At 42.5% G+C, this 23,022-nt stretch overlaps 1 protein-coding gene and 1 long non-coding RNA gene across 2 annotated transcripts in view; both read right to left on the bottom strand.

Annotated features, from left to right (window-relative positions):
* The window catches only part of LOC144130474 (uncharacterized), a 37,588-nt gene extending 20,250 nt beyond the window's left edge, over positions 1-17,338 (bottom strand). The window contains exons 1-3 of the long non-coding RNA XR_013314105.1: positions 17,203-17,338; positions 16,780-16,853; positions 16,142-16,291 (exon numbers count right to left, since the gene is read on the bottom strand). This is a non-coding gene — a long non-coding RNA (uncharacterized LOC144130474). The remainder of the gene's footprint in view (positions 1-16,141; positions 16,292-16,779; positions 16,854-17,202) is intronic.
* Positions 1,558-6,872, bottom strand: LOC144127697 (uncharacterized). The gene is made up of 4 exons (XM_077660620.1): positions 5,253-6,872; positions 4,842-5,157; positions 4,215-4,298; positions 1,558-2,044 (listed from the first exon to the last, which is right to left on the bottom strand). The coding sequence occupies exons 1-4, from the start codon at positions 5,542-5,544 to the stop codon at positions 1,558-1,560; spliced, it is 1,179 nt and encodes a 392-aa protein (XP_077516746.1). The 5' UTR covers positions 5,545-6,872.
* Positions 17,339-23,022: the final 5,684 nt, after the last annotated feature.

Raw genomic sequence — 23,022 nt, 5'->3', positions numbered from 1 at the left:
AACACCTGTGGCCTGCCCTTAATGAGGGAGTATATCATGAGCCCATGGTAAATGAATGTGAGCTGTATAAGTTTCTGATATATGTTGTGTGTATTGCAACGCTTTGTTGTTGGTGGACCTATGTTTGAAGCTCTGTGTTCTCACTATAGGCAAATCTAGCTGTGTGGTCCTGCAGGATGACACATTTTAGTGTAGGTTAATTTCTTCTGTTCTCTTCAGTTCTTGGAGTATGCTACTGCCTGCCACCTGCTTAATGTAGCAAGAGATGTTGGTACACAAAATGATGTTCATGTGTGATGCTTGTGAAATCAATTTTCGTGCGTAAATCATGCAGAGTAGCCTTTCAGTTTTGTCTCCATATATGCTTGCATTCTTCCCCCTGGACAGTAAATGACAAGAGGCAGTGTGTAAGCTAAACTGCTGGAATATGAGACCGGTGTGCGACAGAGAAATTTTAGACAGTTATGCTCTACAAGTAATCAGTATGTATATTCAACTAAACACCGAGATCTTATTACATATGGTTGCAGAAGATGAAGCATTAGGATTATTTAAAGTACACACATATTGAAATTCAATATAATTGAGGATAAAAGACTAATTTACAAGTGTGCGTATACACGTGCACTTGCAGCCAATTAGTGGAAATATATGGAACCATGCAGGTTGAAGCATGCATACAAAAGCAATTAATGAAAGTTATAAAAAATGTCTACTGCTTACTAGACGGAATAAAAGAAAAACTATGCATTAGTTAGGAGGCTTGGAGAATGATGGGAGGAAGAGGTTCATCGCTCAATTGCTCCAACCACCCCATTAAGTGCTGCACTCCCCTAGTGAGCAGCAATCTTTCTTCAATGGCCATCCACTGCTTTGTGTGTTAGCTTCGGGCACCGTAAGATGGCTGACAACATGTTCAAATGTGCATTGTGTCCTCTGAACAGTAAATGACAACAATGATGAGAGCTAAACTGCTGGAAGGATGGTGTGTGCTAGAGAAATTTAGACAAGTATGCTCTGGAAATTTTGTTGCCATCCAAGTTATTATCAGTACACACAGAAACAAGTGATCAGAATGTCATTGCATGAAACACGCATGCAGATCTTATTAGAGGGTTGTAAAATTTATTAAAGTATGTACACAATATGAAGTGCAACCACGAACGAGATGAATATACGTGTGTCTAAGTGTACACACGCACACACACATACTATCTCAATGAAAAGAAAGGCGAACAACCCGGCGCCAACACGCCCCACTGTTGGAATTTCTTTTCATCGCGCTTTTACCTGGGTGGTACGAAAAAGACGTTAGAGTTGTCCTAGAATGTATCATGAACGAGTCTAATGTGTTTTTGCTATCACCGAAGTAAAACCGCGGTGAAAAGAAATTGAAACAGCGGAGCGTGTTGGCGCTGGGTTCGCGTTTCTTTCCATCGAGGTAGTGCATAGCAACTTAGCGGAAATATACGGAACTGAACACAAACATATACCAGCAATTATCCATGAAAATTAAATATAAAAAGCGCTGACTAGACAAAAAACGAAACATTAAAACTAAGCATTATAGTAAGGAGGGCTTGGAGAGCGGACTGGAGAACGGATTGGGGAATGAATTGGGGAATGAGTTGGGGAATGAGCTGGGGCATGTATCGGAGAACAGAGTGAGACAAGCTCGCGCCGTTCAAGTGCTGCAGCCACCCGCTCAAGAGCTGCAGTCCTCCTCTCTACAGCAGCAACCTTCCTCCCTTCAAGAGCCATGCGCTCCCTGTGCCGCTGCTGTCTGTTAGCTTCGGCCACCTCAAGATGGGCGACGGCACTCTCGAGCACTGCACGAGAGGTGTCTGTCCTGGGCCTCTTCCTGGCTGGGCCTGGTTGCTGTTGCAGGGGGCTAGGCTGCGCGGATGGGCTTGGGGGCTGCGAGTCGCCAGCACTAGTGCTGCCCCTGCTCGTGCTTGGTTGCGAGCTGTCGGGAATTGGGCTCGCTGTGGCAGTTACCCTGCTGGGGACAGGCTGGGGGCTGGCTGCAGGTTCAGCCTGGCTGCTGGTGGCAAAACAATGCGACATCATTATGCACTCCTTGCACTAAAGAACAGAGACTTTGTAGTGCATATGTGTTATCCCTACACAAAGGGCACTGTCATTCATTTTGTAGTCATTTAATTTCGTACATAATTCTGCTGGCAGCAAAAGTCAGCTGAGAAACTTTGGTTTGGAGCCTCTTTCACACCATTTACGAAACAGGAATTAAAATTCTATCAAAGGCTTTTCAATTTCAGTTTAGCCAAATAAATTATTTAGCAGTGCAGATTGCTTTGTCATTTTGTTCAAAAAGGTCTACCCTATGAAATTAATCTGTCAAATTTATTGTTGTGCTCTAAAGAGCCATTAAAAAAAATATAGGAGGAACTTTGTAATGCGCACACCACAGTTACATTTACAAATAAGCTAGAGCACAGAATTTTTCAAGAAGTGCAAAGTAATTTCAACAGCTCAATGTCATTTCAAACGTATCAAGGTCCATTTTCAAAAAAATTAGAGCATTTTATTCCCAGTAATTCTCGATTGCCGTCAGGGATGGCACAATATCGCTCAAAACATGAAGCCTTATATATGTGGTGCCATAATGTTCGTAATGTATTGGGCCACTATTTCACATGTTGGCCACATTAATCAAGAAAAACCACTCATTTGTAGACAAAGTAAAATTTTTCAACGCATGTGACCTTCCATGTGCCCTTAAACCAGCTGTTTATTGCCTGCCATATCATTCTGTGCGAGGTTCAGTGGCTTCCCTACACACACCCTTGTTTCTCTGAAGGCCCTTCCTTAATTTGTAGTGAATTTTTTTCATACCTAACTGGTGGATGTAACTGCTAGGAATGTGGCTGAGAATGTGCCATATATTTGTGGCAGTCCAGTCATTTTATTACTAGGAAACACACAGATATATAAGTTTTTAATTGTGTCTTCAAGTGGCATGTAGGACTAGAAAGGCCCATGACTGCAACACTCATGACAAAGAGTGCCAACAATTGCATCCCTTTAGACAAGGATACAAGTCATATATCAAGAGACAAAGGTAAGGAACAAGGACTGCATGAAATGTGTCCAGAAACGGCGCAGTAGCTCGGAATACTAATAAACCTTACAAGAAGAAATATCGCTGTCAGTCGCCTATCAAAGACTTGTTAAACTCTGCAAAACACGCATCTTTGCTCTGAACTTAACAGATCGAGTCAGTAATTAAACACACACACCAAGAAGTCATGCGCATGCTCAACACTACGCACACGTGGAAGGTGCACATCAGAGCTTTGATATCAGCCGTGATGATTTCTTGATTGCTTTATAATTATTGAGTGAATAGTCGGACAATGCGAAGAGCCTGTGCTTGTACATATTTAACCAACTGTGTGTAGCAGCCATAAATTTTGCTACCTAGATGTTTCAGTGTCATGCAAATCATCACGGCTGATATTAAAGCTCTGATGTACACCTTCCACATGTGCGTAGTGTTCAGCATGCACATGACTTTTGGTGTGTGTGTTTAATTACTGACTCTATCTGTTATGTTCAGAGCAAAGATGCGTGTTTTGCAGAGTTTAACAAGTCTTTGATAGGCGACTGACAGCGATATTTCTTCTTGTAAGGTTTATTAGTAGTCCGAGCTACTGCGCCGTTTCTGGACACATTTCATGCAGTCCTTGTTCCTTACTTTTGTCTCTTGATATATGACTTGTATCCTTGTCTAAAGCGAAGCAATTGTTGGCACTCTTTGACATGAGTGTTGCAGTCATGAGCCTTTCTAGTCCTACGTGCCACATCAAGACACAATTAAAAACTGAAAAATGACTACCGCTACTCCCCTAGCTTCAACATTCCTCTGATTTTATACTTGGGGAAACCCCTGGTAGTGTTTGATTTCAAATATGTTTTGCACGACATGCACTGTCTTTTTCAAAAGCAACCAAGCAACTGGATTGGTTCTTTCGGCATGTAATGGAGCACATTGCACCCTTTAAACTTTAAATCTTTAAGGAAAACATTCCTCACTATCTGAGGCCATTTGCTGTGTAGTGGTGCCATAAGGATTCCGCTATATGGCTAGGAGGCAAACCCAATTTACTAGTTCTTATTTCGGCAATGCCTGAGCTACAGTGCATGTAAATTCCCTGTCGCACTTGTCGTGTGCAGAAAAAAAAATGACTCACTCTTGGACGCTCCGGACGAGTCCTGGCCCCAGCAGGTAGGGTGGGTTGATGCTGTCAGCTTTTTCAAAAATTTCAGCGAGCTCCCTGAGGACAAAAAAAAAATTATGATCCATTTGACACATATATATGACATCACTTAATATGTGTACAAACATATTATTTCATGCATAAAGCTTGACACATCTACTCAGCGACGCAAGACACATGTATAGCTAGGTTATAACCATGGCCGGCATGCATAATGCCCGATAGTTGCCCAGCAGCAAAGCTGTTGACATGAGCACAAAGTCCGGGTTCATGCCTCTCAGCAGCTGTATGCAATTGACAAAAAGACAGTCAATTTATCTGCCCAAATGTTGCTGTGTAATCTATAACACCCTAAAATTACAACAGGAATTACATTATTTAGACAAAAGATGTCCAAAATTGGTAGAGTTAATTATTCTGTCACAAAATCTACCTGCACCAAAAAAGTAAAAAATGCTGCAACATACTTAATTCACAGGTTTGTGGAATGACTAAACTGCTTCCGGGGCAAAAGTCACGTATGTAGAATCAGGAAAACAAAGTTTTCCATTCAGTAGAAGTTAATTATCTCTACTGAGATCATGTTCTACGTATACTTACTCTTCAAACTCGCATGTTCTCCGGTCCGCCCCTGACTGGCTATTATGCTGTCGCACCGTTTTATATTTTCTCTCTAGATTTCTCCACTTGTTCTCAATTTGCGAATGGGTCAAATGGCAACCGAATTTGGAATTCACTAAATCTGCCAAATTTTCCCAGAGTTGTCTTTTAGTTTTTAGGCGTTTAGAAGGGTCTGATTTGAAATTTTTATATTCTTGAATCAGGAAAAGAACTTTGGCCCGAGGCCACAACTCCTCGGGCTCGATGGTATGTGGGACGGGGGCTGCCGGCGCATTCAGCCAAACCTGCACGTTGTCTGCAACCAAAGGAGAGCATATATATGTTGCGCATTAAGTACTGATCAAATATTGCATATACATACAAGCGAGAAAGGTACACGTACGTACGTACCTGCTGTCACATAAAGGCGCTGGTTTCCGTGGACAATGGGCGCACCGGTGTCGTCGACTACCTCAAAAATTTCTCTCTCCACACCTTCCAAGATGATTCTCAGCGGCGCGGCCATCTCCTCCGAAATGAACGTATGAAGTGAAAGCGTTGGAAGGGAGGTGACGTATAAATAAGGGCCGAATAAGATGCAAAAATATAGCATGCAGAACGAATGACTCCTGCTAGACATACGTAAACCGCCAAAGAAACAGAATAAGATACTACCCGTAAGCTTACACGCGCACGCATGCATGTCGGCACCAAAGTGATGCCGCACGGGTGCCGAGCAGAGCTGGATGCCGAAGTGCTGTCCGAAACAGAACGATATCGCTCAACCTCTGCAAGAGACGAACCAAATTTAAGATATGTTGATACCAGAAGAGAGATATCGATATCGTAGACGCCACAAACTAAGAATTAGATACCACTTAAGCCAGCAGCAAAAAGCGCTACAACGCATGCACGCCGGCACATATGCTTGCATGCACATCAGAGGAGCGCGCCGACACTCGCGTACATGTGCTGCAATAAAACAAGACCGGAAACCAACCGCGTGGAGTTCACGAGATAACGGGTGCATATCGTATATGAGACGCCCGTGTCTCATATATACGATGCATCCGTTAATTATCTCGTGAACCGCGTCTCACGCGTGTGTACGGGACGCTCGGAGCGCGCATGCCGATACGATCGAGCCGAAACCCAGAGGTGCGAACGAAACGGGCGTCGTTAGCGGTCGCTGAGCCTGCAAGAGAAAAAAAAAGCAAATAAATATATACAATACAGCTGTACCCGCCGCGCAAACGAAAAGATATAAGCGCGCTAACGAGTTTGAGAGAGATAACGGCGCGCCCGTTTGAGACGCCACGCAGAACTGCCGAAATTTGCGATATGATATCCGAAGCGCGGCCATCGTCCTTCGAAAAACAAATCGGGAGCGTCCGCTGAACCTGCAAGACACGCAACAAAGATAAATACGGCTGATTCAAGAATAGATATATCGTAGACGCCGCAAGAAGAGAAGGTTACCAGCTGCAAGCCAGCGTACAAGAGCACTCATGCATGCATGCAGTTTAGAGAGATGCCGACGTGAACGTAGTAAAATAAAATACGACCGGAAACCAACCTATCTTCTCAAGTAATCAAGAGAGGAAACAACGCTTCGCGCGGCCGAAATAGGAAGCGTCAGTTGAAACGAGTAAACAGGATACGGCTCGGAGATTCCACTCGAAATAAGACACGGTTAGGAAAACAGCACAGATACGAACGCGAACGCCGTTTCTGCGCCCTAGCTATTAACCACCCAAGCTGTCGCGAATGCGCCTCCCTCCATTTTGTCGTCTGCTAGCCGCCAGAGCGGAGAGCTGTGGAACTAGCAGACGACGCTGCCAGCACAAAATCGTCCTGGCGAGTCTGGCTGCCAGCTGGCAGCCCGAAACCGCCCAGCCAGAGAAAATCGAACGCGTTCTGGGTAGCCACCGGAAGTGGGCGGAGCAGCCCGAGAAAATCGAGCGCCTGGCGGCGCGCTCTGGTAGCCCGCGGGCTGCCTGCGGGCTGCCAGAGGTGGATAATCGAAGAGGCCCAGTTTGATGTCGCATTTTCAACTTTCCTGTAGTTTGAAGCTCTAAAATCTCTGCCTTCAACCGTAAGATTGTTTTTCAATCCTTTATATTGCAACAAAACTTTGAAAAGTGAAATATGGGCAACTGTGACGGAATAAAAAAAGCAGCCACTTTCGGTTTTGAAATCTGTAAGGGTTTTGTGGGCTCACTTTTATAAAGCTACTCCAACTCTATATCGACATTCTTTCGCAACTTATGCGTGCTTAAAATTTGGTGATATTTTTTTTAATTGGACATTGCAACACACGTTTTAAAAGGTTTATTTTGCCTACCAGGTGGTGCTGAAATCAAACAACTAGTTTCGGTTTCGTTATTCGAGAGTTTCGTTCACTGTCTGATGTCGCATTTTCAAATTTTCTGTAGTTTTAAGCTCTTAAATCTCTGTCTTCAACCGCAAGCATATTTCTCAATCCTTTGCATTGCAACAAAACCTTGAAAAATGATATATGGGCAACTGATACTGAATAAAAAAAGCTGCCACTATCAAATTTTCTGCAGTTTTAAGCTCCTAAATCTCTGTCTTCAACCGCAAGCATATTTTTCAATTTTTTGCAATGCAACAAAACCTTGAAGAATGAAATATGGGCAACTGATACTGAATAAAAAAAGCCGCTACTTTCGGTTTTGAAATCTGTAAGCGTTTTGTGGGCTCTGTTTGATAAAGCTGCTCCAACTATATATCGACATTCGTTCGCAACTTATGCGTGCTTAGAATTTGGTGATATCTTCTTTTTAATTGGACATCGCAACACACGTTTTAAATGGTTTATTTGGCTACCAGGTGGTGCTAAAACCAAACAACCAGTTTCGGTTTCGTTATTTGAGAGCTTCGTTCAAAGTTTGATGTCGCATTTTCAACTTTTCTGTAGTTTTAAGCTCTAAACTCTCTGTCTACGACCGAAAAAATGTTTTTCACGTCTTTACAATGCAACAAAGCTTTGAAACGCGAAATATGGGCAACTGATACTGAATAAAAAACGCCGCCACTTTCGGTTTTGAAACCTGTAAGCGTTTTGTGGGCTCACTTTGATAAAGCTACTCGAACTCTATATCGACATTCGTTCGCAACTTATGCGTGCTTAGAAATTGGTGATATTTTTTCTTTAATTGGACATCGCAACACACGTTTTAAAAGGTTTATTTTGCCTACCAGGGGGTGCTAAAAACAGACAACCAGTTTCGGTTTCGTTATTTGAGAACTTCGTTCACAGTTTGGTGTCGCATTTTCAACTTTTTTGTAGTTTTAAGCTCTAAAATCTCTGTCTTCAACCGCACGCATATTTTTCAATCCTTTGCATTGCAACAAAATCTTGAAAAATGAATTATGGGCAGCTGATACAGAATAAATAAAGCCGCCACTTTCGGTTTTGAAATCTGTAAGCGTTTTGCGGGCTCAGTTTGATAAACCTACTCTAACTCTATATCAACATTCGGTCGCAACTTATGCGTGCTTAGAATTTGGTGATATCTTCTTCTTAATTGGACATCGCAACACACGTTTTAAAAGGTTTGATTTGGCTACCAGGTGATGCTGAAATCAGACACCAGTTTCGGTTTCGTTATTTGAGAGCTTCGTTCAGAGTTTGATGTCGCATTCTCAACTTTTTTTGTAGTTTTAAGCTCTAGAATCTCTGTACTCAACCGCAGGAATGTTTTTCAATTTTTTACAATGCAACTAAACATTGAAACGCGAAATATGGGCAACTGATACTGAATAAAAAACGCCGCCACTTTCGGTTTTGAAATCTGTAAGCGTTTTGTGGGCTCAGTTTGATAAAGCTACTCCAACTCTATATCGACATTCGTTCGCAGCTCATGCGTGCTTAAAATTTGGTGCTATCTTTTCTTTAATTGGACATCGCAACACACGTTTTAAAAGGTTTATTTTGCCTACCAGGCGGTGCTGAAATCAAACAACCAGTTCCGGTTTCGTTTTTTGAGAGCTTCGTTCACTGTCGATGTCGCATTTTCAACTTTTCTGTAGTTTTAAGCTCTAAAATCTGTCTTCAACCGCAAGCATATTTCTCAATATTTTGCATTGCAACAAAACCTTGAAAAGTGAAATATGGGCAACTGATACTGATTATATAAAGCCGCCACTTTCGCTTTTGAAATCTGTAAGCGTTTTGTGGGCTCCGTTTGATAAAGCAACTTCAACTCTATATTGACATTAGTTCGCAACTTATGCGTCTTTAGAATTTGGTGATATTTTTTTTAATTGGACATCGCAACACACGTTTTAAAAGGTTTATTTTACCTACCAGGTGGTGCTGAAAACAAACACCAGTTTCGGTTTCGTTATTTGAGAGCTTCGTTCACAGTTTGATGTCGCATTTTCAACTTTCCTGTAGTTTTAAGCTCTATAATCTCTCCCTTCCACCGTAAGAATGTTTTTTAATCCTTTACATTGCAAAAAAACTTTGAATTGTGAAATATGGGCAACTGTGACTGAATAAAAAAAGCAGCCACTTTCGGTTTTGAAATCTGTAAGGGTTTTGTGGGCTCACTTTTATAAAGCTACTCCAACTCGATATCGACATTCCTTAGCAACTTATGCGTGCTTAGAGTTTGGTGATAATTTTTTTTTAATTGGACATTGCAACACATGTTTTAAATGGTTTATTTTGCCTACCAGGTAGTGCTGAAATCAGACAACCAGTTTCGGTTTCGTTATTTGAGAGCTTCGTTCACAGTTTGATGTCGCATTTTCAACTTTTCTGTAGTTTTAAGCTCTAGAATCTCTGTACTCAACCGCAGGAATGTTTTTCAATTTTTTACAATGCAACTAAACATTGAAACGCGAAATATGGGCAACTGATACTGAATAAAAAACGCCGCCACTTTCGGTTTTGAAATCTGTAAGCGTTTTGTGGGCTCAGTTTGATAAAGCTACTCCAACTCTATATCGACATTCGTTCGCAGCTCATGCGTGCTTAGAATTTGGTGCTATCTTTTCTCTATTGGACATCGCAACTAACGTTTTAAAAGGTTTATTTTGCCTACCAGGCGGTGCTTAAATCAAACAACCAGTTCCGGTTTCGTTTTTTGAGAGCTTCGTTCACTGTCTGATGTCGCATTTTCAACTTTTCTGTAGTTTTAAGCTCTAAAATCTGTCTTCAACCGCAAGCATATTTCTCAATATTTTGCATTGCAACAAAACCTTGAAAAGTGAAATATGGGCAACTGATACTGATTATATAAAGCCGCCACTTTCGCTTTTGAAATCTGTAAGCGGTTTGTGGGCTCCGTTTGATAAAGCAACTTCAACTCTATTTCGACATTAGTTCGCATCTTATGCGTCTTTAGAATTTGGTGATTTTTTTTTAATTGGACATCGCAACACACGTTTTAAAAGATTTATTTTACCTACCAGGTGGTGCTGAAAACAAACACCAGTTTCGGTTTCGTTATTTGAGAGCTTCGTTCACAGTTTGATGTCGCATTTTCAACTTTCCTGTAAATTTAAGCTCTAAAATCTCTCCCTTCCACCGTAAGAATGTTTTTTAATCCTTTACATTGCAAAAAAACTTTGAATTGTGAAATATGGGCAACTGTGACTGAATAAAAAAAGCAGCCACTTACGGTTTTGAAATCTGTAAGGGTTTTGTGGGCTCACTTTTATAAAGCTACTCCAACTCTATATCGACATTCCTTAGCAACTTATGCGTGCTTAGAGTTTGGTGATAATTTTTTTGAATTGGACATTGCAACACAGGTTTTAAATGGTTTATTTTGCCTACCAAGTGTTGCTGAAATCAGACAACCAGTTTCGGTTTCGTTATTTGAGAATTTCGTTCACAGTTTGATGTCGCATTTTCAACTTTTTTGTAGTTTTAAGCTCTAAAATCTCTGTCTTCAACCGCATGCATATTTCTCAATCCTTTGCATTGCAACAAAATCTTGAAAAATGAAATTTGGGCAGATGATACAGAATAAATAAAGCCGCCATTTTCGGTTTTGTAATCTGTAAGCGTTTTCTGGGCTCTGTTTGATAAAGCAACTTCAACTCTATATCGTCATTCGTTCGCATCTTATGCGTCTTTAGAATTTGGTGATATCTTTTTTTATATGGACATCGCAACACACGTTTTAAAAGGTTTATTTTGCCTACCAGGTGGTGCTGAAATCAAACAACCAGTTCCGGTTTCGTTTTCTGAGTGTTTCGTTCACTGTCTGATGTCGCATTTTCAAATTTTCTGTAGTTTTAAGCTCCTAAATTTCTGACTTCAACCGCAAGCATATTTCTCAATCCTTTGCATTGCAACAAAACCTTGAAAAATGATATATGGGCAACTGATACTGAATAAAAAAAGCCGCCACTTTCGGTTTTGAAATCTGCAAGCGTTTTGTGGGCTCAGTTTGATAAAGCCACTCCAACTCTATATCGACATTCGTTCGCAACTTATGCATGCTTAGAATTTGGTGCTATTTTTTCTTTAATTGGACATCGCAACACACGTTTTAAAAGGTTTATTTTGCCTACCAGGTGGTGCTGAATTTAGACAACCAGTTTCGGTTTCGTTTTTTGAGAGCTTCGTTCACTGTCTGATGTCGCATTTTCAACTTTTCTGTAGTTTTAAGCTCTAAAATCTCTGTCTTCAACCGCAAGCATATTTTTCGATCCTTTGCATTGCAAGAAATTCTTGAAAAATGAAATTTCGGCAACTGATAGAGAATAAATAAAGCCGCCATTTTCGGTTTTGTAATCTGTAAGCGTTTTCTGGGCTCCATTTGATAAAGCAACTTCAACTCTATATCGACCTACGTTCGCAACTTATGCGTCTTTAGAATTTGGTGATATCTTCTTTTTAATTGGACATCGCAACACACGTTTTAAAATGTTTATTTTGCCTACCAATTGGTGCTGAAATCAGACAACCAGTTTCGGTTTCGTTATTTGAGAGCTTCGTTCACACTCTGATGTCGCATTTTCAACTTTTCTGTAGTTTCAAGCTCTAAAATCTTTGTCCTGAACCGCAAGCATATTTTTCAATCCTTTGCCATGCAACAAAACCTTGAAAAGTGAAATATGGGCAACTGATACTGATTATATAAAGCAGCCACTTTCGCTTTTGAAATCTGTAAGCGTTTTGTGGGCTCCGTTTGATAAAGCAACTTCAACTCTATATCGACATTCGTTCGCAACTTATGCGTTTTTAGAATTTGGTGATATTTTTTTTTAATTGGACATCGCAACACACGTTTTAAAAGGGTTAGTTTACCTACCAGGTGGTGCTGAAATCAGACACCAGTTTCGGTTTCGTTATTTGAGAGCTTAGTTCAGAGTTTGATGTCGTATTTTCAACTTTTTTGTAGTTTTAAGCTCTAAAATCTCTGTCTTCTACCGTAAGAATGTTTTTCAATCCTTTAAATTGCACCAAAACTTTGAAAAGTGAAATATGGGCAACTGTGACTGAATGAAAAAAGCCGCCACTTTCGGTTTTGAAATCTGTAATTGTTTTGTGGGCTCAGCTTGATAAAGCTCCTCCAACTCTATATCGACATTCCTTAGCAACTTATGCGTGCTTAGAGTTTGGTGATAATTTTTTTTAATTGGATATTGCAACACAGGTTTTAAATGGTTTATTTTGCCCACCAGGTGATGCTGAAATCAAACAACCAGTTTCGGTTTCGTTATTCGAGAGTTTCGTTCACAGTTTGATGTCGCATTTTCAACTTTTTTGTAGTTATAAGCTCTAAAATCTCTGTCTTCAACCGCATGCATATTTCTCAATCCTTTGCATTGCAACAAAATCTTGAAAAATGAAATTTGGGCAGCTGATACAGAATAAATAAAGCCGCCATTTTCGGTTTTGTAATCTGTAAGCGTTTTCTGGGCTCTGTTTGATAAAGCAACTTCAACTCTATATCGTCATTCGTTCGCATCTTATGCGTCTTTAGAATTTGGTGATATTTTTTTTTAATTGGACATCGCAACACACGTTTTAAAAGGTTTATTTTACCTACCAGGTGGTGCTAAAATCTGGCACCAGTTTCGGTTTCGTTATTTGAGAGCTTCGTTCACAGTTTGATGTCGCATTTTCAACTTTCCTGTAGTTTGAAGCTCTAAAATCTCTGCCTTCAACCGTAAGATTGTTTTTCAATCCTTTATATTGCAACAAAACTTTGAAAAGTGAAATATGGGCAACTGTGACGGAATAAAAAAAGCAGCCACTTTCGGTTTTGAAATCTGTAAGGGTTTTGTGGGCTCACTTTTATAAAGCTACTCCAACTGTATATCGACATTCTTTCGCAACTTATGCGTGCTTAAAATTTGGTGATATTTTTTTTAATTGGACATTGCAACACACGTTTTAAAAGGTTTATTTTGCCTACCAGGTGGTGCTGATATCAAACAACTAGTTTCGGTTTCGTTATTCGAGAGTTTCGTTCACTGTCTGATGTCGCATTTTCAAATTTTCTGTAGTTTTAAGCTCTTAAATCTCTGTCTTCAACCGCAAGCATATTTCTCAATCCTTTGCATTGCAACAAAACCTTGAAAAATGATATATGGGCAACTGATACTGAATAAAAAAAGCTGCCACTATCAAATTTTCTGCAGTTTTAAGCTCCTAAATCTCTGTCTTCAACCGCAAGCATATTTTTCAATTTTTTGCAATGCAACAAAACCTTGAAGAATGAAATATGGGCAACTGATACTGAATAAAAAAAGCCGCTACTTTCGGTTTTGAAATCTGTAAGCGTTTTGTGGGCTCTGTTTGATAAAGCTGCTCCAACTATATATCGACATTCGTTCGCAACTTATGCGTGCTTAGAATTTGGTGATATCTTCTTTTTAATTGGACATCGCAACACACGTTTTAAATGGTTTATTTGGCTACCAGGTGGTGCTAAAACCAGACAACCAGTTTCGGTTTCGTTATTTGAGAGCTTCGTTCAAAGTTTGATGTCGCATTTTCAACTTTTCTGTAGTTTTAAGCTCTAAACTCTCTGTCTACGACCGAAAAATTGTTTTTCAAATCTTTACAATGCAACAAAGCTTTGAAAAATGAAATATGGTCAACTGATACTGAATAAAAAAAGCCGCCACTTTCGGTTTTGAAATCTGTAAGCGTTTTTTGGGCTCTGTTTGATAAAGCTGCTTCAACTCTATATCGACATTCGTTCGCAACGTATGCGTCTATAGAATTTGGTGATATCTTCTTATTAATTGGACACCGCAACACACATTTTATAAGGTTTTATTTTGCCTACCAGGTGGTGCTAAAACCAGACAACCAGTTGCGGTTTCGTTATTTGAGAGCTTCGTTCACACTCGCTTGCTCTGTATTGTCAGTGCACGCTACAGGTCCTCGTGTGGTCGAACTTTATCCGGAGCCTTCCACTGTGATGCCCCTGATAGGCAGCGTGTCGGCTGTGGACGTTAGATCTCTTATCCCAACAGTACCTTTGGTTTGCGCGGCTTCACGTGTTCTTGCAGTCATCATCATCATTATCGTCAGCCAATTACGTTTAGCCTCCAAATAACCCTGTCGTTTGTCCGTTGTATGCACTATGCTCATTTCTGTGCTGCCAGCCGTCAAGCGCAGCAACTGATACTGCTTTCAGCCTTTCATGTAATTAAGCCTCTTCTTTCTGTCTCACTCAGGCAATGTGGCGCACTGAAAACTGTATTGTTTTCTTTCCTTTTGTTCAAAATAAGTGACCTTAATTCAAAGTGTTTCGCATATCTCCTTGCCTAGCAGATGGAAAACAATAAATTGAGGCCATGTCCGTCCGGCATAGGATATACGCCATTATTCGGCTTAAAAGTACAGGTACGAAGCTATAACCACGCTAAAAAACAAAAAAGAAAAAAAAACATTTTGAGGTCCACAAAAATGTTTGCAATTAGGGTCGCACAGCGCACGCGTCATGTGCTCTTCAGAGTTGGCTTCAAAAACGTATATAATGAGCATGTGCCGGCATGAGTTTGTCGAAATAGCCGGGTCAGCTTAATAGGGAATTGCGCTGACACAGTGCAGGCTGCATTACCTGTAGTCGTTGACTGTCAAACCGTGATGCGAATTATAGGGCACACGCCTAGAACGTGCACAAAGAGCATATACTAAAGCCCTGCGGCTGCATGAAACTAGCCAGGAGATTCAAGGCGAGACGTGGGGCATGCTTCAGGGGTGCAGGTGAAAGATCAGACTCACAGTGCAAAGGATGAATGCGTTTGCATAAATAGCTGCATGTAGGTCTGGAAGAACATGATGCCAGAATCTGTCTCTTCAAATTGAGTCTGGCTGGTCTCACGTTTTTACCCATCGTTCAGACAGATCAGTGTCTGCTAAAGAGACATCGAGCCATGAAAGCATGCGAAAAATCCTGATGTTTCTATTTATATAATGCGGGGTGCCACGTGGCGATGCAGCGTGGTCATTTTTGGGCATTCTCCGAGGCAAGGCGCTGCCGTAATGTGCTCAGTTTTCTAATGACAAGACAAAACTCAATATTTTAGGAGCAATGTTAGTGTCAACTTCGATATGCGACCGGCGATGATATTATATTTCATCTTGTTCGAGTCGTCAGTTGCACCATGCCAGGAATAACTGGCAAATGGTGCAAGGCGATTCGTGGAGAGCATTTTCTAAAAAAACCACATGCAGCATTTAAATGAAATGAATGTTTCAGAGCCACTCCCCGTGACGCTTGTTCAGGGACCGAAGGCATGTGAACCATTTCCAACTTGGTTTGCAATTGTGAACAATACAGAGTTAGTATAAAAAGCATGGGGTATGCTCTTCTTTTGTTATGTGTGCCGTATTCCTTCTTTTTTACACTCGCGCGGCAACAGCGGTGACGCAGCGTCTTCGTCATGTCTACGTAGAATATTTCACGAGCAACTTACCTCCGGGGAAAACCTTCACAACGTTCACCAGCGCCACCCTAGTCCGTAGCGGCGGACGTAGTACATCTTGTGAACAATGGTGAACACTCTCAAGGTTCGGTTACACTACACATAAATACCCCCGAGAGAAGAGATTGGACAGGCGTCGCTCTAGTTCAGTTGTTAGAGCAGCGGACGCGAAATTCGGAGGTCGTGGGTTCGGATCTCACCGGCGCCATTCGGTTGTTTATTCTTTTGCGTTTATTAATGCTCATCGATAAAAACCACAAATTAAAAACACATTCCTTATGCTCCCTGCGTTCTGTCACTCTAGGTTTCCGGCATGTAGAAACCCTTTAGTATAACAAACGTTGAAAAAACAAGAGGAGCCTTACCGATACGAGCATCGTGTACTAGGAAGTGTCCGCAGTAAGCGCTCCCAGAGGATCGGTAAGGCCCAGCCGGCTAATGAGAACCGTCGGTGCACCGGGAATAGACGTCACACTCGCAGTTGTCTTCACAGTTGCAGTGGCCCCGCAAAATGCCTGTTACGTTGAAAGACGAAAAAACGACTGTAGCTCACCGCAAACAGAAGATGTGTCTGAAATACCTTGAATTTGGAATTTAGCTTCAGCAGCAAGAGCGTTAGATACAGTACGCGTTGCTTGCGATTTATAGCTTACCCATCAACGTGTGTCTTCTGTCCGGTGGCAGCTGAAACGCAAGGCTATCGCTTTCAGAAAAGCAGAAACGCCCGTGCTGTTTCCGGCGGCGGGACCCGCCGACTTTACTGCGCTGGCGCCGCGATTACAGGAGCTGGCAAACGCTCGGCCACCGTCCTGCCCGCCTGTTGGGTCAAGGCTTTTGATAAGGGAGCCGTTGGTTATAGCGCGTCACTGAAGAACTATGATGACGTGGTTGAAGTGTAAGTTCAATCTTCGGCCCCTCGTCGCATCGCGGCCTTGTAGCATAGCATCGCCACGCAGCCGCAGAGCTCGAAAGCGAAGCCCGGAAGCGAAAGGTGGCAGCTTACCATCAGACGGCACAGGCAGCAGAGGCAATTCGAGTCGTCCGAGGGACAGCCGCGCTTTGAAAGCGCTGCATAACCTGCACCCAGAAGTCGCGCGTTCAATTTCATTGTGCTTTTGACTAATCAGGCTCTGCCAGCTGAGATATACCAAGATTTTAAAAACAAATCTTGGTGTTTTCCGAATTTGAACACGGGAAGTATGTTTAGGCGCTATGTACTGTACCGACCAGTATTTTTTACTTGTTTGACTAATTATTAGGCGACATTTTTAACAAACAAACATATATTGGTAGACCCTCAGGCGTCAACTAGATCGTTGCCGAATGGTGTGAGAAAATTCCGACTGAATTGTTCCTAACTGGCGACGCTAAGCGCAACTGTTTTTAGGCGAAAAGGCTTACCCGCGAGATAAAAAAAGAAAATTACATGACAGCCGACCGCCGCGCGCAAGCGCTCCTTGACTATGGTGACCTCAAACCTTAGCTGATGAAAACCCTCATTTGCGCCTTCTGTGCCGCCAAGAATGGGCTTCGAGAGTGCGTTGGCTCCGTGGTGTTCGGCAGCGACTGCTGGTGGAGCACGTTGTCCGCCGGCCGATGCTATCACGGAACCAACACACAAAAAAAAGCCTAGCCCTGGGCAACAGGCTCTTTTCATTAGTGGCAAGCGAGGGCGCTGTAATACAGGCGCCCTCGCATGCGGCGAGCCTTCTGTCACCAATTTTCTATATATCTCTAGGGTTTTCTTTTTTCACGAAAGAATTACAGTTGGAAACACCTCAGTGGGAAATTTGCCACAGCGCTTGCGAAATTTTCAGATGACGCCGTAAAGTTTAAGGCAATGTTTAAAAAAAAATGTTAAATTGGTACACCTAAAAAAAGGAATAGCTGCCGGTACGGCACATAATGCTTAAACCATTCACTTGTTTACGTTTCAGAAGAGCGCTTTGCTTTTTTAAAATTCCTGGTCCAGTTTGGCTGGGACACCCTGTATAGGCTTTATGTATGCATGGGGCGGTCATGGGGCGGCTGCTCTACTTCGGAGTTCCCTGCACGCTCTCGAAAAACCCTGCGCTAATGACGTCCGACGGAGAGGCAGTCCTGTCACATTAAATCTGCTGAGAACCCGAGTTGTGCCTGTTTTCTTAAGAAGCAGGAGATACCAAATCAAAGTGTTAATCACTAAAACTAATGAAATATAGCCGTCCCTAGTGCCGCCTTCGTAGCGGTTTGAGCGAGGACGTAGCAAAAGTGATCTATTACAAAGTAAAAGAGGTCAGAAATGTTTTCCTGAATTAAAGTTCTCATGTCTTATTCCCTTGAGGGCAACTAATTGAGCTAAATTTAGTTTCTGGCATAATTCAGGCACAAAACAACAAAAACACTTTTTCTAACACATTCTAGTTACATTAAGATCGAATCTTGCGCTAAGCCGCCGCGGTGGCTCAGTGGCTAAGGCGCTCGGCTGCTGGCCCGAAAGACGCGGGTTCGATCCCGGCCGCGGCGGTCGAATTTCAATGGAGGCGAAATTCTAGAGGCCCGTGTACTGTGCGACGTCGGTGCACGTTAAAGAACCCCAGGAGGTCGAAATTTCCGGAGCCCTTCACTACGGCGTCCCTCATAACCTGAGTCGCTTTGGGACGTTAAACTCCCATAAACCAGAATCTTGCACTAACCACAGCTTATCACTTCACAGGATTTTAGCATTAGCGGCAATCGAAGGGCATCATGCAGAAAAGCGCGCCGCATGGTCCCTGTTCGTTTATAGACGGGACATCATCTTGCAGCCGCATAATAGCGTGCGCACTCTAATCACCTTTCATATGCGGCCTTCACTGCGGCCCTATATGCGGCCCTTCAATGACCTGATCGGCAGCAGTGGCTTACTTGCGCGTGGCTCATACTTGCAGAAACCTTACTCGTCACGATGTAAAAGTTTGATATTCCTTCAACAGAAACTCAGCCTGTTACACATTGACGATCCTTTCCTAGCAAATAACTTTGACGCTGTCCTGGACTATCTCAAATGCTCAGCACATACTTAACTGAGGGCCTTCTCAGTAGACATTAAGGACCTTTTCTATTCACTGCCTCAGTCGAGTTTGCTTTCTTGCGTGCAGGACTGTACTGGCAGGTTTGGCCCTGTAATTTTTATGAATGAGACAGGAACGTCAAACAGTGGCTTTTTAGAACTTCTTAGTTTTTACCCCCGGTAAACGTTACATTATCTCCTCCGGTTATCTTCAGAAGGGAAAGAATTTTTATTGGCTCATGCATCGTCTCTAGTTCTCAGTGACTTACTTTTAGCAGAAATTGACAGAGGCCTCTGTGCCCGCTAGACAGATTTTAAAATAACCCAGATTTTTAGGTATGTGGACTATGTGCAAACCTCCGGCAAGAGAGTAGGAAATGCTCCAATGTCTTATCTTCTCCACAAGCCGCTCAAAGGTTTGTGGGACTGATCCCGCATATACATAAGTAATGATATACATAAGTAACGTTACATTATCTCCTCCGGTTATCTTCAGAAGGGAAAGAATTTTTATTGGCTCATGCATCGTCTCTAGTTCTCAGTGACTTACTTTTAGCAGAAATTGACAGAGGCCTCTGTCCCCGCTAGACAGATTTTAAAATAACCCAGATTTTTAGGTATGTGGACTATGTGCAAACCTCCGGCAAGAGAGTAGGAAATGCTCCAATGTCTTATCTTCTCCACAAGCCGCTCAAAGGTTTGTGGGACTGATCCCGCATATACATAAGTAATGATATACATAAGTAACGTTATATTATCTCCTCCGGTTATCTTCAGAAGGGAAAGAATTTTTATTGGCTCATGCATCGTCTCTAGTTCTCAGTGACTTACTTTTAGCAGAAATTGACAGAGGCCTCTGTCCCCGCTAGACAGATTTTAAAATAACCCAGATTTTTAGGTATGTGGACTATGTGCAAACCTCCGGCAAGAGAGTAGGAAATGCTCCAATGTCTTATCTTCTCCACAAGCCACTCAAAGGTTTGTGGGACTGATCCCGCATATACATAAGTAATGATATACATAAGTAACGTTATATTATCTCCTCCGGTTATCTTCAGAAGGGAAAGAATTTTTATTGGCTCATGCATCGTCTCTAGTTCTCAGTGACTTACTTTTAGCAGAAATTGACAGAGGCCTCTGTCCCCGCTAGACAGATTTTAAAATAACCCAGATTTTTAGGTATGTGGACTATGTGCAAACCTCCGGCAAGAGAGTAGGAAATGCTCCAATGTCTTATCTTCTCCACAAGCCGCTCAAAGGTTTGTGGGACTGATCCCGCATATACATAAGTAATGATATACATAAGTAACGTTATATTATCTCCTCCGGTTATCTTCAGAAGGGAAAGAATTTTTATTGGCTCATGCATCGTCTCTAGTTCTCAGTGACTTACTTTTAGCAGAAATTGACAGAGGCCTCTGTCCCCGCTAGACAGATTTTAAAATAACCCAGATTTTTAGGTATGTGGACTATGTGCAAACCTCCGGCAAGAGAGTAGGAAATGCTCCAATGTCTTATCTTCTCCACAAGCCGCTCAAAGGTTTGTGGGACTGATCCCGCATATACATAAGTAATGATATACATAAGTAACGTTATATTATCTCCTCCGGTTATCTTCAGAAGGGAAAGAATTTTTATTGGCTCATGCATCGTCTCTAGTTCTCAGTGACTTACTTTTAGCAGAAATTGACAGAGGCCTCTGTCCCCGCTAGACAGATTTTAAAATAACCCAGATTTTTAGTTATGTGGACTATGTGCAAACCTCCGGCAAGAGAGTAGGAAATGCTCCAATGTCTTATCTTCTCCACAAGCCGCTCAAAGGTTTGTGGGACTGATCCCGCATATACATAAGTAATGATATACATAAGTAACGTTATATTATCTCCTCCGGTTATCTTCAGAAGGGAAAGAATTTTTATTGGCTCATGCATCGTCTCTAGTTCTCAGTGACTTACTTTTAGCAGAAATTGACAGAGGCATCTGTGCCCGCTAGACAGATTTTAAAATAACCCAGATTTTTAGGTATGTGGACTATGTGCAAACCTCCGGCAAGAGAGTAGGAAATGCTCCAATGTCTTATCTTCTCCACAAGCCGCTCAAAGGTTTGTGGGACTGATCCCGCATATACATAAGTAATGATTTAAGCGCGGGATCCTGCATTGCACGACTGTCATCGCTACCTCACAGCGCATCACAGGCTGGGCATCGATCATGTCAGCAAGGCAACGAAGCGGTCTTGCTGCTACTACCTTGAGACGGCTATCAAGATCCACAACTGACCGGTACAGGCCCTCTTCTCACCCAGGAGTTGCAGCGCAGGAGCCTTGTGTACTCGCCGAGGATGACACTTGCACCACCAACACCATCATCACATGTCCGGTGGCCTCCGGCATCTCGCAACGACGACGGCAGTGGTGGCGGCGGCGGCAGAGTGGCTACAGCACTCTATACTGCCTCTGGGGTGGCTTGTTTAGGGTCCTGGTCCAGCCTGATCCTTTAGTTGAAGTCTACGATTGTTCTAATCCTATGAGTGGTTATCTTAATAAATGCCTTGTAAACAATGGGCGGTAAGCTGATCGGTATGTAATCTTTAAGTCCTCGATAGTTTTTCACTTCCGTCACAATAAGTCAACGCTGCACGGTGCAAGACGCAAATTTTCGTTCCACATGGCAATAGCAAAACATGTTCAGCATTGCTCATGAAAGTTATGAGTTTCTTGGTTCACCATTCAGTTCTATGTCTCTAAGGTATCAAAGACCATAGTCTTGAACGTTAGAAACCATGCGAACGTGTCGCCAGCGAAAAGGCCTGCAGAGTCACATGCACAAGGGCGGACTAACAGTGAGTGCCTTAATATTGTTGACATTGCTGGTTGGTTCTATGGTAATGCACCTAGCGCGCATTTGTCATCACTTTGACGCAGCCCTGAAGTCTCGACATGCAAAAAGGTGATGGGGCCATGACGTCCTACTACAAAAATATATACTGCTCAAGTCACGCAACTGTGCTCCTTACCCTTACAAGTCTTTTCATTCTGTAGTTCAACTCATGTCCTGGGCGCTAAAGCGGGGAAATAAAGCTTCCGTTAGGAGCCTGGCATAGGCCACCGAGAAATGCGCTTTATTCGAAGATACATATAGTTAATGGACAAATAAAGCATATTAAACCAAAGAATGGTGGAGCAGAGTTTTCAATCAGCAGACAACTGAAATTTTAGTTAGACAGGGTCGCCGCTACAGGGGGGGGGGGGGGGGGGTGTAATCAACCATGCCCGCCTAGATAGGGCTGGGGGCGGGGCTGCTCCACGCATCCCAGTCGGACGGAAAGGACGTAATCGCAGAAATAAGTGCGGCCGCTCCCCATACTGAACCATGGTGCGTGCCGCATACTTGTCTTGCTCCATCCTACGGCTGGGTGTGAGGCTATTCTTGGTTCGCTTCTAAATTTTATTCAGCAAACTAAAATGAAAAGTCAACGTAATGAATGTAAAAGCACCTGAATGAACACATGTGTCCGGTCGCTATGTTAAGTTTGCTGAGCGCCAGCCGCCGCTAAGCTGGCTGCAGGCTAACCATAAGGCTCCCAGGTGAACAAACTCAACTGCAGAAAAATAAAGGGGTGAAGTACCATTGTAAAAGAAAAAGACGTTTTACTTAAAGTAATTCTGTAACTAAGGAAGACTGAAACTGATACTTCCCATAAAAACTTGCGAAATGCGCTTGATGCGCTTGATGGTCGAGCTCTCTTGCAACAAGGACAATATGATCCCAGTATATATACCACTTCTTACACTCAGTCCAGACAACTTTCATTTCGACGAATTTCTTCACCAAAAACTCCCCAACGCAGTGAAGAGCTTATAGGTACAGAGCTCGAAATGTGTTCAGTAAATGACGTATTTGCCAAGTGCCAAAAAAAGCTTATCCAGATGGAGCATTGATCAACAGATTATTACTTCATATTTGGGTCATCCGCTGCCACAAGAGATAGAGTAGGTTTAGACTGCCCGCTGTAGGTCAGCTCCAAAAACGACAGCTTACTTTTTCACGAAGCTTTTTACTGGAGAGCACTCAACTGAACAGGACGATAAATCAATAAAGATATAACTGAAGCAAAGATTAAAACCGCAGTGCCGGCTTAGATCAACAGCTTTCGGCCCTATGCCAGTCGGCAAACCTAATCGGAACATGACAGAATCTCTCCAAGATTCAACG

This window comes from Amblyomma americanum, chromosome 4 (assembly GCF_052857255.1).
Source record: "Amblyomma americanum isolate KBUSLIRL-KWMA chromosome 4, ASM5285725v1, whole genome shotgun sequence".
In the NCBI taxonomy this organism is placed as follows: domain Eukaryota; kingdom Metazoa; phylum Arthropoda; class Arachnida; order Ixodida; family Ixodidae; genus Amblyomma; species Amblyomma americanum.
The sequence above is the reverse complement of the archived record's forward strand: the minus strand, read 5'-3'. Positions and strand labels throughout refer to the sequence as shown.